General features: G+C 58.3%; 2 protein-coding genes across 5 annotated transcripts; both read right to left on the bottom strand.

The window, feature by feature from the left end:
• Positions 1 to 2,198: 2,198 nt before the first annotated feature.
• Positions 2,199 to 6,922, bottom strand: NAA10 (N-alpha-acetyltransferase 10, NatA catalytic subunit). Of its 2 annotated transcripts, none has more exons than XM_033114223.1 (8): positions 6,902 to 6,922; positions 6,354 to 6,452; positions 5,938 to 5,996; positions 5,085 to 5,130; positions 4,884 to 4,999; positions 4,640 to 4,684; positions 3,232 to 3,316; positions 2,199 to 2,523 (listed from the first exon to the last, which is right to left on the bottom strand). In XM_033114223.1, the coding sequence occupies exons 1-8, from the start codon at positions 6,920 to 6,922 to the stop codon at positions 2,287 to 2,289; spliced, it is 708 nt and encodes a 235-aa protein (XP_032970114.1). In that variant the 3' UTR covers positions 2,199 to 2,286. The 2 variants fall into 2 exon arrangements, with proteins under 2 accessions (XP_032970114.1, XP_032970122.1); XM_033114231.1 differs by having other exon boundaries at positions 2,287 to 2,523; positions 5,956 to 5,996.
• Position 6,923: 1 nt separating this feature from the next.
• Positions 6,924 to 13,901, bottom strand: RENBP (renin binding protein). Of its 3 annotated transcripts, none has more exons than XM_033114192.1 (11): positions 13,787 to 13,861; positions 13,413 to 13,522; positions 13,184 to 13,259; positions 12,898 to 12,973; positions 12,552 to 12,724; positions 11,774 to 11,998; positions 11,198 to 11,279; positions 10,666 to 10,841; positions 10,004 to 10,135; positions 7,539 to 7,626; positions 6,924 to 7,449 (listed from the first exon to the last, which is right to left on the bottom strand). In XM_033114192.1, exons 1-11 carry the CDS (start codon positions 13,838 to 13,840, stop codon positions 7,316 to 7,318), a joined length of 1,326 nt encoding a protein of 441 aa, XP_032970083.1. In that variant the 5' UTR covers positions 13,841 to 13,861; the 3' UTR covers positions 6,924 to 7,315. The 3 variants fall into 3 exon arrangements, with proteins under 3 accessions (XP_032970083.1, XP_032970101.1, XP_032970091.1); XM_033114210.1 differs by having other exon boundaries at positions 7,134 to 7,449; positions 13,754 to 13,792; XM_033114200.1 differs by having other exon boundaries at positions 7,309 to 7,449; positions 13,814 to 13,901.

Genomic DNA, 13,901 nt, shown 5'->3' with positions numbered 1-13,901 from the left:
ATTCAGCCACTGTTTTAAAACCTCAAATATTTAGCCCTTGCTTTTAGGACACTTGTTTGGCATTTAAGGCCTTACCGCTTGCTCTGTCCTCAGCTCCATTGTCCCCAAAGAATCCAAAATCTCATCATCCCACAGGAGAGGACCAGATCTGTGGGACCTTGCTAAATCTGTTGCCCAGTGGAGTGTACATTTGGTCCTGAGGGGTGACGGCAGGGCTGACGTGCTCAGGTCTGCTGTGTGGATGATGGACCAAAAGGGAGATGAGATCAACGGGGAGGCTGTTGCCGTCCACATCAGGGCAAGAACAGATGAGAGCATAAACTGGGCAGTGGGGCCCCTCTTACTTTCCTTCAAGTCAGCTTCCCAGAAGTGACCTCTGGGGACTTCAGAGGTCAATGTTATGCACCTCTGTGTATAGGTTCAACCCCTGGGGAGACGTCCCTGGAGGGTCCCCTGAACCCACCCCCATTCGCAAGGCGAGAGGCTAAGGAAGCCTGCTTTCCCTCGCACAGCCTTCCAGCCTAGGCTAGGCTCCTGGGCACAGAAGCAGCCCTTCCTAGAGGCGGGTGCTACAGAGGCGGGGGAAGTGCTGGGCCCCGAAGACCAGGCGTGCCTGCGGCTTCCCCTCCTTCCCCCCAGTTCCCACCTCCGCCCAGGAAACCCAACCGCCTGGGGGCGGCCAAGCATCAACAGCCCGCCAGGGACCCAGGGCAAGGAGGGCAAAGGGCGGGCCCGGTGCCTGTGGGCTCCGCGGGGGAGGAAGGCGGGCGCCCCAAGTCGCCCCGTCAGACTCCGCGGGATCCCTCCCACCAGCGCTGGGGCGCGGCCCAGGTAGCGCGCATGCCCGCTCGCTGCTGCCGCCGGACCAATCAGAGCCTGGGAACGAAGCCCGCCCCGGCTGGCTAACCGGAAGGGACTGGCGGCAGGCGCGGAGGGCGGGGCGAGGCTCTTCCTCCTCAGCCCCGCAACTTCAGCCAATCAGAACGCAGCCCCGCCCAAGCGGGCGACCAAATAGGAGTGCGCAGGCGCATTTTTCCGGCCCCGCCCCCAGCCGCTAGTTTCGCTCCCCCCCCCCCCCCTGCCTGTTGGTCACGTGCCAGGCGCCAGCCAAAGAGAACCGAGTTCCAGGCGCCGGTGGCGAATATTCAGCCTGGCGGGGGAGCAGTGTGCCATCTGCAGTAGCAGGGGATAAGGTACAATGACAGCTCAGGAGTGTTGAGCTTCCATGGGAGGTGGGCAGCCCAAAGCCCGCTCAGGGACTAGGAGCAGCAAGTGATGGCGCTGCAGCCAGAGGAAAGGGCACAGGAGCCAATTTTGGGGTTATAGTGAAGCCATGAAAAACGGAGGGCTTATATTCTCCATGAAATGACATTATGCATTTGTCAAAACCCATGGGGGTGACCGGTTAGCTCAGTTGGTTAGAGCCTGGTGCTAATAACACCAAGGTTGCCAGTTTGATCCCCGCCTGGGCCACTGTGAGCTGCGCTCTCCTTAAACAAACAAGAAGAACCCATAGACTGTACAACACAAAGAGGGGAATGTAAACCCGGGGCTACAGTTAACAATAATGTATCAATATTGGCTCATCAATGATAACAAATGCAACACTTAATGCAAAATGTTAATAGGGGAAACTGAAGGGGAACTCTGTACTATCTGCTCAGTTCTGTAAACCTAAAACTGTACTAAAAAGAAAGTCTATTAACTATTTTCAACTTAAGGCTTAAGTTAGGGAGTGGAGTCAAAGGGTATTATGGGGCTCGAACACATAGGACTCACTGACCTTTTGGATAGCAGGGAAGGGAGGAATCAAGGATGGTTGCCCAGACTTGAGTAACTGGGTAGTTGGTTGGGCCATTACCCAGCTAGGACATCAGTAGAGAAGCCCAATGAGCAGTTGGACTTAGGCATCTCGAACCCAGCAAAGCAGTGGCAGAGCAGGGTTCAGAAGGCAGTGTCTGCCCGCAAGGTGGAGGTGGCTCCCAGAACTCCAGGGTCTCCCTCCCCAGGGCCCAAAGATGCCGAAAACCATCAGACTTGGGAGCCCCACCTCCAAAGCCCTGATAAAACTCTTCCCTTCTACTTGGGTTTGAAGGATGCACTGTGCCAAAATGCTGTGAGGTCCACATCCATAGGGACACAGAGGGGCCTGAGAGAGGCACCCCCCCCAAATGTGCACACTCGCACACACAAACCCCCCAAGGCCACTGGGTGAAGTTTATTGTGAAACCTTGAGGGGTGAGGATGGGGTGGGCAGGCCAGGGCGGAGAGGAGCACGTGCAGGCTCTAGGATGCTGAGTCAGAGGCTTCTGAGCTGTCCTTGACGTCGGTGCTCTCTGTGGTCTCGCTGACCTCGCTGAGGTCCTTGCTGTCACCACCGCTGTCCTCAGCTGCCAGGCCCTTCTCCTCACGACAGGCCTCTCCTGAGCTTGGAAGTGAGTTGCTCTTGCTCTCCACCTTGTTCTCGATGGAGCCCAGCACTGTGTGCCTGCCCTTCTCCTTCAGCTCCAGGTGCCGCCTCAGCTGCTCCCAGGGAGAGGTGGCAAGGAGGAGACAGGACCTAAGTCTCCAGACCACGTAGGTCCTCTCTGGCCACCCAAGGGAGCCTATGCCTGTCGACTTGCTGGGGGCAGGGAGCAAAATGAGAGGCAGCAGGGCCAGGGTAGGAAACAGGACTATGTTGGGCTGAATCCTGGCTCTGCCCTCTCTGGGCCTCTTGTCTCTCCTGTAAAGGGAGGGTGCTCATGCCTCCCTCACACGGGCTGCTGCGGGACCTTGACTTTCCTCAGCCCTGTTCTGTCTCATCCCTGAGCCTTAGGGCAGGCCATGGCTAAACCCGAGCCCCCTAACACCCACCCCCCGTACTATCCTGGGGCCCTTGCTCTCAGCGAATCCAGGGGCCTCCTCCCTTGCCTGTCACATCACGCTGTGCGGTGGCACAGGCTTCTTCCCGAGAGAATGGAATCTTGAGCCAACGTGGCCTCCTTCAAAGCCCTGCCAAGGCCCAGCTCCCCACCTGACAGCTGAGGCAAGTCAGATGACGAGGGCCATGACTCCCAGCAACGTAGCCACAAGGGCTGACACCCAGTCTATCTCCCCTCCAGCCACTGCAGGCCTGCTTCTGTCTCGGGGCCCCTGGGAGCGTTTCCTTCCCTCCAGCAGGATCTCCCCTGGTTGCCTTGCTGGTTTTTATCTGTGGGGACCGTGGCCCTGGCCGCACGAAACGTTTACCTCATCGGCCATCTGGGTGAGATCCCGCTTCATCGCATACGCATCTTCCCCATCTGCATAGTATTTGGGCTCCACTTCGCTGATCCTGTGGGGAGCGGGTAGAGAGAAGGAAGATGACCCAAATCAGGGGGCAAATGCTTTTCAGCCTTCTGGCATCATATGCTAGTGGGGCAGGGTGTCATTCCCCCTTGAAGGACTCTTGAGACAAGAAGCCCTGTTCCCAACATGGCCTTCCCTTGGCTCTCTCCAGCAGTAAGTAGTGCCCAGAGCCTTTATCCCCACCCACCGCCCCAGGTCCTGCTACTGTCCTGCATCCCTAACTTGGCCACCAAGATCTGTTTCTGTGGTTTCTTGTGAACTGAAGCCCTGAGTTTAGCCATCTCCTTCCCTCCCTGTCCTGTTCCCTGTCACTTACTGAACACACATGGCCAGTTCCTATGCCTAGCGATCGGAACCAGGGAGGAGTGGTACTGTGGCTCTGTTCCTGGCAGTCGTGCCAGGCAGCACAGCTCCGGGCCCCAGCGGCTCAAGGGCGGAGCCACCAGAGGGGTGCATGCAGACTTGGGCACCCAGCCACTGAAAAGGGAGCTGGACTCGATGGCCTAGAAAGGCCCTGCCAGCCCTAAGCCCCTGGAATTGCTGGCTACCAGAGGCATTGGCCCCCGGGTCAAAGATCCTTCCTCAGATGCCCTTCACAGCAGTCCCTTATCATCCCCCACCAAACTGAGGCTGAGTGCCATCTCGGTGGGCCCTCCACGGACAGCCTGCCCCAGGCTCACTTTCAAGTGGCTTTCGTCACTGAGTATCAGGCACGTGAATTCCCTGCCAGGCTCTCTCTGTCCTGTGCCGGGCACACAGTGACTTCCGCGACCCTGAGTGGACCTGTCCTCACCCACCAGGATGCCCAGGGCTTTAGATCCCTCCACTCCTCATGCTGATGGCACATCCTAACTGGATGTGCTTAGGTTTCTGTAGCACCATATTCTCCTTTCTTCTGGTCCCACTTAGATGCTTTTAGGTGCCTGGCCACTTTGAGTCCTGCTCCTTGGCTTCTGCTCATGTCCTGGGCCCTCATCTCTACTCCTGAACATTCGGTGAAAAGCCTGTGTACTCTTCACTACGCCCCAGCCTAGCGCCAGCCAGCATCAAGCCATCGCTCCTCCACCCAGCAAGACATACCACGCATCTACTGCATCACAACCTGCTTTGAGCAGATGGCAGCAGGTCGGTGCCATCGCCACCGAGAGTGGAGGAGGAACCCTGGCAACGTGCGTGGCGTCCACGACCTGCTCCCCATCTCAGCCGCTCTTGACCCCCTGCCTGGAAGGCAGCTCACCCCATCTCCACCGCCAGGATGAGCCAGACCTGGGACCACCCCACTCCGTTAGAAAAATGTAGATTTACTTACTGAAAGTTGAGGGTGTTGGAATAGAGGTGCAGGGCGGCCCGGTTACTGCAGGGGAATAAGGCACTGCTGAGCTGCACAGACTTGGCCAGGCAGGGACAGCACGTCCAGGTCCTGCCCCTCTTCGCACTCTCCCTCCCCACTAAGCCCACTGCCCAGATCTTTTCCAAAAGGCAGGGTACTCCAGGACCCACATCAAGACGGTATCTCCTCCCCACTCCCCCTTTCCCTCGGCCCCAGCTTCCACCTCTTCCTGACATGCAGGGAGACGTATTTGGCATTGAAGTTCTCGATCATGGCTCGGGAGGCTTGGTCCATCAGCTTCTGAGCCAGGCCGAGGCGCCGGTGGGAACGCTTCACAGCCTGGTGGGAGAAGGGTGGGACCTCAAGGGCTGCCCAACCACCACCTACCTCCACCCCCACCAGCGCATGGGTGCGCCCTACACACCAGTGAGGTGATATGTCCGTGGGGCACGTCATCTGGGTCCTCTTCCCTAGAGCAGGAAGAAAGAAGAGAGGCTAGCAAGGAGCCTGATGCACGTGCGCTACTCCCCACACATGCACATGGCAGGAGTACAGATTCCTCTGGTTGGTCCCAAAGTCCCCCTAGACCTGGGGTGAGGGAGAGCTGGGACTCTCAAACCCCCACACCACAGCCAAAAGGCATGTGCAGTGTCAACAGAATACAATGGAATATTGTTCAGTGATAAAAAGAAATGAGCTAGCAAGCCGTGAAAAGACATGGAGGAACCTTAAATGCACATACTAAATGACAGAAGTCAATGTGAAAAGGCTATATAGTGTATGACTCCATCTTGACATTCTGGAAAAGGCAAAACTATGGCGACAGTAAAAAGAGTAGTGGTTGTGATGAGGGGACATGAATAGTCAAGGAAACAGGATTTTTAGGGCAGTGAAACTACTCTGTATGATACTCTAATAGTGGATACATATCATTAAACATTTGTGTAAACCTACAGAAAGTACACCACCAAGAGGGAAATGTAACGGAACTACGGACTTTAATAATGTAGCAATATTGGTTCATCCATTGTAACAAATATACCACATGACGGCACTGAGGAAATTGGGGGGGGAAGGGGTATATGGGAACTGTGTCCTTGCCACTCAATTTTGCTGTAAACCTAAAACTGAACTAAAAAAAAAAAAAAAGTCGTCGATTAATTTTAAAAAACAACCCAGGCAGCATCCACCAGACGAGCGGTGTTGGTGCCCCCCGAGATCCCCCCTCCCCTTTCCCCTCCCCCAGCAGGCTTCTCTCTCCTTCCTTGGAAACTCACATTTTGGCCAGGACGTACCCCACAATCTTCCCGTTCTCATCTTCAGCGATGTAAGAGAGCTGGGTGACAGGGAGGAGAAAGAAGTCAGAAAAGAGCTTCCTGTCCGGTGAGGAGCCCCTACAGGACCCCGGCTCCCAACTTCCCCCCACCTTCCGCCTCTGGCCTCTCGCTGTGTGCATGACAGACAGAAGTCAATCAAGTGGCGCGCTCAGTGACAGCTCCTAACCTCTGGGCCAAGTGGCTTGGTTTCCCCACACCACACTGTTCCCGTCATTCGCCCGGGAGACGACAGACACAGGTGGGCATCCTGCCCCTCCCTTGGCCCAGTTCTACGCCCCCCCACCCCAGCTGAAAGCACTCGCTCCTGCCAAACCGACGCCTGGTGTCCCCCGTCCCCAGAGGCCCCGGCTGCCCACCTGGGGCCAAGAGAGGCCGTGGTAGAAGTAGTATTTCATCTGGTAGTTCTCCGGCAGGCACAGGAGGTTGCAATGTTGCATGTTCATCAGGTCCTCCGGCTGCGGGGAGGAGGGCAGTGGAATGCGATCAGGCCAGGGGCTGCGGTGACTAAGTAGGCCTCGGTCCTGTCAGAAGCCTGCTCCCTGCCTGTCTACTCACCGCCCGCGCCCCCCCCGCCCGCCACGCAGGGCTAGGCGGGCCTGTGACTGCCTGCCTTTACACAGGCCTGGCCCACAGCCGCTGTGCAAAAGCCCTCTGTTCCTGGCATGAGCGTGGGTGCCAGGGGGGCTCCCGGACACCATCCAGCTGAGTCCAGACATCCCGCAAAGACGGGATTCGCAGCCCCGGCCTCCTCTTCAGCTAGGTCCGGTCCCACGGGCACGGTGGCCTTCACCTCCCCACGCCAGGCAGCTGGCCCGGGATCCACCGGACCCCTCGAGAGCATGCGCACGCGGCCACTGGGCCCGCACCCACGCGGCGCGGACAGCCTCCCGCCCTGTCCCCTCACCCTCGCATTGCGGATGTTCATAACGGCGGCGGGACTCCCGGCTCCCAGCGGCTCGTGAACGCGCAGTCAGCTGCCGCCACGCTCCGAAGTGACGCCGGGGCGGCCGGGCCGGGGCTGGGGCTGGGGCCAGGCTAGCGGGGGAGGCGGCGGAAGGGGCGGCGCGCCCCGGGACCGGCCACCGGCCGGAAGTGCGAGCCGCCGGACCCGCCCTCGCGGCCGCTTGGCCAATGCGCGGGACGGGCGGGGTTGGGGCGGGACTGTCGGCGGGCGGGGTGTCAGGCTGTCGGGGACCCGGGCGGGACTGTCGGCGCGCCGAGACGGTCCCGCGCGCGGGGCGGGTCACTGTCCCGGCGAGCAGGTGCCCTCCCGAGACCCCACAGACGCGTGCACACGGACTGTGTTGCAAGCTCAGTTTTATTCCGCGCCACGGTGGGCGGGGGCGGCTGGCAGGGACCCAGCGCTGGGGGCCGGGACCGGGGGTAGGCGGCTCAGTAGGGCGCCAAGCATCTCCTCGCACATGGCGAGACACCGCGGCACGTGGAAGCAGCCTGCGGGGAGAGGCGAGACGGCGAGTTGGGAGGGTCGGGGGCGGCCGAATGCCCCGAGCCCCTGCGGCCCCGCCCTGTACCCCACTCACCTTTGAAGGGACCCCCCTTGATGGTGAGGACGACCCTCCCCTCACGGTTTAGGTAGCCAAACCATTCCCCGTACTCAGGATCGCGAAACTGGAATAACAATGAGACAGTGACAGCCAGCGCCTGCAGGACCCGCCCAGATGCCACAGGCTTAGGGAAGGGGCGTTCACCGTCCGGCCACCCGGGGTCAGGTTGACTCCGGGTAACAAGGCTCCAGAATCAGTGCTCTTAAAGGCGGTACGGCGTCGTGGACAAAATGAAATCAAAGGGCTTTCCCGTTTCCACTTTCTGCAGTGGGGTGCGAGTCTGCAGCTAAATAACCCACTGGGGGAGGGGGCCGCAGGCTGTCAGATGAAATACTGCAAGATGCACTGAAAAGAACCTTGCTTGGGAATGATAGAAACATTCTTTATCTCGATTGGGCTTGTGGTTACACAGATGTATACATTTTAAGTCTTAGTGAACTGAACACTCACGATGGATACATTTTAGTGTATATAAATTGTACTTCAATAAAAATGCTTTAAAGAAAGAAACAAAGGAAACCCTGATGGAGGTGCTGAACCTGTCACATAACTTTGTAATAAGTTACTCCCTTGGAGTCCGTTCCCTGTTTCCCAGGCCTGCCTTCCAGTAGGTGAGATTGGGGACATCCAGCACGGAGTTCTGACTCCTGCCTTGCTCTCCAAAGGTCCCAAATGCAAGTCCCCATCCCTCAGAGCCTCCTGAAGCCTGCCCCTGCCCAGCAACTCTTTTGACCCTTCTGCATCCCTTCCTTCTCTCCGGCTCACTTCCCATTGGGCACCTGTCCCCTGGAAGCTTGTCAATTCCTTCCAGATACCCCCAAGACAGAACTCAGAGCCCTGACCTAGGCCCTCTCTTTCCTCCCCCATAGAGACTTCAGTGGAGTGCGGCCCCTTCTCAAAAAGGTCACAGAGGAAATCAATGACATTGAAGTCCACTACCAAAATATCTTTTTAAATTGGGGCCCATGAGTTGGTGTATTCTTCGTAGGAAGTAAAACTAGTTCTGTATCTTTTCATTCTTTCTAGCAACACTGTGTCCTGATTTTTCTACTACTTACCCTGGCATGGGAAGATAACAAAGAATGTAACCGTTTTCCTGTGCAGTTTTTCCATGGATGTCTGGACTTTTGCTTTTTGTATTGTTATATTGGTTAGTGCATGATTTACCTGTTGATAACTAGTGTGATTGTTCAACACCATCTCTGTCTCTTTAAAATGTATTCCTTAAATTTCACTTTATGCACCTAGAACTGGTGGCCTCTAACACATGTTCTTTATGAATACATTCGATATTAAGATGTCGCCTCGGGTCTCATGACTCCTGTGTTTGGAAGTAGTGACAAGCATGAGAGCTGCTTGGAGATGCCTGTCTAAGTACAATGTAATATGAACATATTTGGGGTTTCTATTGGTGACAAAGTTGGGCACCGCTAATACCACTGAGATCACTGCCTCCATTCACAATGGAAGTAAATGCTGGATTCCAGTTAGAGCTTAGTGCAAATAAAGATGTAATTTTCCCTCAGGTTTCGAAGCCCACAGACACCAGAATAAGACTCCCTGCTATAGTCCTTCCCATTCTGGAGTTTACCAATGGAGTGAGTTGTGGTTCTAGACACACATCAGGAATCTTCGTTCCCTTACCACTAGGCTCAGCACCTGAGGTGCCCCCTTGGCAGCAGCTGGTACAGCTCAGCACTCTGCTCATGGCACATTGGCCCCCGGCTTCCTTCCTACCTTACAGCTCATTCTTCTCTCCTCTGCGGGGCCCTCCTATTCCCTCTTCTCTTTCTGTACTCAAAAGCTCACTTTGCCTCCTGGTTCCCAGGATCATGTATATTCTTATGACCCTCAGACAATCATGGCCCAGACCTGTCCCATGTGACCAGACGCTGGTCCATCTTTCCTCTGCAGCTCCCACCCCAGGCCAGGCCCTCATCCTCGCCGGCCGCGATGACAGCTACAGCTCCCTATCTCCCGGCCTTCGCTCTGTGCCCTGCAGCCTCCCATCCGGAAGGACCCAGTCATGCCTGAATCACACAAGGTGATCACTCTACAGAGCGCCCCCCAGCACCTTTATTCCCTCCCACAACCCTGACCCTGCTTTATTTTCCATAGTTCTCATCACCATCTCTATGTTTGCTGATTTTCTTGTTTATAGTCTGCCCCCTCCCCACTCACACACTGAAACATGGGCTCCAGGGTAGCAGAGACCATTTTGTTGACTGAACAGAGGGCACTGGGGCCGGACTTCCAGGAACTCTCATACCAGCTGAGGGACCACACCCAGTGTGGGTGAGACCCTCCCCACCCTGACCCAGCCTCCTCCCACAGCCCAGGAAAGTCTGGCCCTGGCCTGCCTGGCAAGGAATGGCTGCCTACTCTCTCCTCCGCATGCTTGCTGAGCCCATAGAGAGACGTGGACCAGGAAGCACACTTACCTGGCGGAAGGTGTACTCAGCCACCTGGTAGAAGAGATGCAGCAAGGCAGGGTCCCCGCTGTCACTGTAGCCCATGAGGAAGGCAATCATGGCTTCGCTGTGTGGCCACCACAGCTTCATGGCCCACTCCAGCTGAAAGCAGAGCAGAGACATCCTTGGGGGTCTGAATGACCCCTCAGAATGGGACCAGCTTCCTGACCCAGTGCACCCCAAGTGCCCCTTCCAAAGGGAAAGGGTGGGGCAGGCTTCCCTTTAGCCCTGTCTGTCCTGTCAGTCTGTCTAAAGTTACTTGGACACTCAGCTCCTGCCAGTGGCAGGGTCAGCTACCCTCTGTGGATCTCAGCAGGATCAAGGCTCAATCAGAGGCAACAGACATAAGGGAGCAAATCTGCTCCCACTGCTTAAAATCACCCAGAATGCCTTTCAAAGATGAAGGGGACATGAGTCTCTGCATTGGCATTGTTCATGCTCCCTAATGGCCTTCCTATGCACATGAGGTTGAGTGCCACTGGCACGGAAGTCAAGAGCTTACCGCTGGGGTCACGTTGGGCAAGTTCACTGCTCTGAGCCCCAGGTCCCCCTCTACGAAAGCAAGCTTTGAATCTCCCAGGACAGAAAGCTTTGAACAGGTTAGTATCACATGGCCCTGGGCACATTCCCACCTGGGTGGGGCAGAGGCCATCAGCATCCTGGAAATAGAAGAGACCTCCATGATCCGGATCCCATCCAGAGCGGAAAGGCAACAATAGAAACTTGTCAACCACGTAGGCTCGAAGTTCAGGGTCACCTTTCTGGATGGCGTGTCGCAGCAGGAACCATCCGGCTTCCAGCGCATGACCTGGTGAAGGCTTGGAGTAAGGCATCCTCCCCTGGGCGGGAGGCCCAAGTCCCTGCGCTGACCACCTGCCCACGGTGCCCCTTGCCTCTCTCCCTAACAGTGGGAGCAGCTCTGAGCTCCCCCGCCCACCCGACAGCTGCTCGCATGCAGAAAGCTTGCCCTCCCAGTGCTTCCCAGACTTGCTCTGTTGCTGCTGATGCCCCAGCCTGGGAGGCCTGTCCTCCCTTCTTGCCTGATCCTTGGCTGGTGGAGGGTGAAGGGAAGAAATCAGTCCCCAGGTGCTCCCCACATCTGCAGCCCAGAACCCAAGACCGAGCACTTCTCCTGGGCAGCCCCCAGCCCACCATGTCCCTCACCTGGGTTCTGGTGTCTCCCCAGGCAACCAGGAAGTTCCTCACCATCCTCTGACACATTCTCCAGCACCGCCTGCCCATCCCTCTGCCAGGGGAGGAGCAGGAGAAGGTAATTCTGCCTTCAGCCTCAGACATCGCTCCCTCCATAATCTGCAAGCTTGGGCAAGCCTGGCTCAGAGGGCATTTGAGCAGGAGCCCATTCACTCCCAGGAGCCTGAACCGGTTCTAACCCCGGCTTTGGACCTGGGTCCCCCAGGTGGCAAGGGTGAAACATTGAGGGGGGACTGAGATTTGGGTGCTGGGCTGCCCACAGAGGCCTGGAAGGACTTGAGTCTGGCCAGGTTTTCCTGCTCTCTGACGTGCCTGGGACTCTGGCACCCTCCCTCCTGCCCCTGGTCCCAGCGGCTCCCTGGGGCCTCCACCTTCCCGAGGGTCCCAGGCCATGCCTCGCCCTGGCCGAGCCTCCCCATGTCTCCCAGTCTGTGAAGGGGACCACCGGGGCCCTGAGGGGTGGGGGTTGCCCTGCCCCCCAGTGCCAAGGTCCCGTCTGGCAGCAGGTGTCGGCCTCCTGCCCCCCACCTGGACGTGCTGCAGAATCCTCTGGGCGCACCAGTCCCCCAGCTCCGCGTATTTGCCCGCCAGCTCCTCATCCGACTCCCCGAGCTGCTCCACCAGGTTGAGCAGCATCATGGGCACTGCCATGGGCTCTGAGGCCGGGGCCCCCGGGAGCTGGGGTCGGCCCAGCCCCGACGGGTCCTCACGCACCCAGTGTACGATCTGATCCATCATTTCCACCGCTTCGATCTGGGTGGGGTAGGGGTGAGGGGAGGCGGAGGCTGAGGCTGCATCCCACCCAGTGCCGTCCCCGGGGCTCAGCCCTGAGGTGGGAAAGCCCTGTCCTCCCACCTACTCGCAGGACACCTTCCTTCACCAAGGGCCTACTCTGGGCCTGGCCCCGGCTTGGGTGCTGGGGGGGCTTGGGTGCTGGGGGCCGGGGTGGATCTGTTCCACCCTGCCTCAGGTCTCAAGGGGCCCCAGGGAGGAGGGAGAGCCCCCCTCCCAGAGGCAAGCAGGATTGGTCCCTCTGTGTCCAGGGCCTCTGTGAAGGTGCGGGGAGGGGGGAGGATTTCAGAAGTGAAGGAAACATCTGGGGAGGGACACCCTTAGACACACAGTGACACTACCGCGCAACAAGGAGGGTGTTGCCTGGAGCCTTGGGGTCCTAGAAGGATTGACATTGACAACAGACCCAGCCTGCAGACAGGGCCCAGACGGGGGCTTGCACAGAGTAGGAATGCATCAAGTGGCCATGCCCAGTACAAGGAAGGGCACGGAGACTCACAGGGCTCCCACACACCTGGTAATGCGCTTCCCCTGTCACTCTCCACAGCTCGTTCATGGCCATAGTGTAGAAACATTCACTAAAGATGGTTCGCTGCACCTTGACAGGGCGGCCATCCCGCGTCAGCACAAAGGCACACTTTTTCCCAGGAGGCGCCACTCGGGCAGAACGGAGCAAAAATTCGCCACCTGGTGGTTGGGAAGTGGCATGTTAGAACTCAGGTAAGGACACTCCCCCCTCTCCCCTCCTTCCCACCTGTGAGTGTCCCCAGGCCCTTCGCTGTTTCTAGACCCCTCTAGGAACTAGGCACGCGTGAGCTATTGAGTAAACTTGCCCTCCGGGGACATAGGAGGCAGGGCACCTGCTTTAGCTGACTCTAGAAGTTCAGGGCGGCGGAAACGCTCGAACTTGCGGTACAGGTGACAATACATCCACACCTGTGGGGGAGCAGAGGGAATAAGGCTTAAGCTGGGAGCAGCAGGGTACGGACGAGGGGCAGTTCTAGGTGCCCTTGTCCCAGGAGGAAGAGTGTCGAGATGATGGGCCTTGTCGCGTGTGCGCGCTCGCGGACAAGACTGAGGCAGGACAGGCCACGCTGACTCTGACTTCCGCCCCTGGAAGAGCTGCAAGCCGGGGCACATTCCTACCTGCCTCCCCTGCAGCCAGACATACTTGAGGTCGTCATACACCCGCCCATCTCGGCCAAGGCACGTGAAGAAGCCCCTGTGGGACGCAGCAGCGTTAGCAAAGGGAGAAAGGGCCTTGCACTCCCCACAGCCTGCTGGGCCCGGCAGCAGCTCTGAGTCTGCTGAGAGGGAGGTGGGGGCTCTGGCAGGGCAAAGACCCTGCTGAGGGCACTGGAAAGGCAAGGCGCACCCATGCTCCTGGTCGTGGGAGTGCTCCATCCAGAAAGCCATCACACGGTCCAGCTCCTGCCCCACACGCTCCTTCCAGGCCTGCAGAGTCTCCCGCTCCTTCTCCATGTCCTGGGGAACTCGGAACTTGGAGGCGCAGTTCGCCCACAGACCTCCCCGTCTTCCTGGGCCCCAGCCTCCTCAACGGCCTCCTCTGTATCTCAGGTCACCCCAGGCTCGAGTGCGCACCAGGGCGGCCTGGCCCGTCTCCCGTAGGCCCCCAGGCCTGGGGACCCAGCCCTTGGGGTTCCCCCACCCGTGTGCGGGGCTGCCCTCCAGCCCGGGTCCCGCCCCAGGACTGACCCCACCGAATCGGGGACCCTCCAGGACAACCACCTCTCTCCCACCGGCCCCACCACTGGCCTGCCACACTCGGAGACCCCCGCTCATCCCTCCCTCTCCTCCAGGAAGCCAGGCGGAGCTGGTCGAGGTCCCGTGACTGTCACTCAGC

Source organism: Rhinolophus ferrumequinum, chromosome X (genome assembly GCF_004115265.2).
Source record: "Rhinolophus ferrumequinum isolate MPI-CBG mRhiFer1 chromosome X, mRhiFer1_v1.p, whole genome shotgun sequence".
Classification (NCBI taxonomy): domain Eukaryota; kingdom Metazoa; phylum Chordata; class Mammalia; order Chiroptera; family Rhinolophidae; genus Rhinolophus; species Rhinolophus ferrumequinum.
The sequence above is the reverse complement of the archived record's forward strand: the minus strand, read 5'-3'. Positions and strand labels throughout refer to the sequence as shown.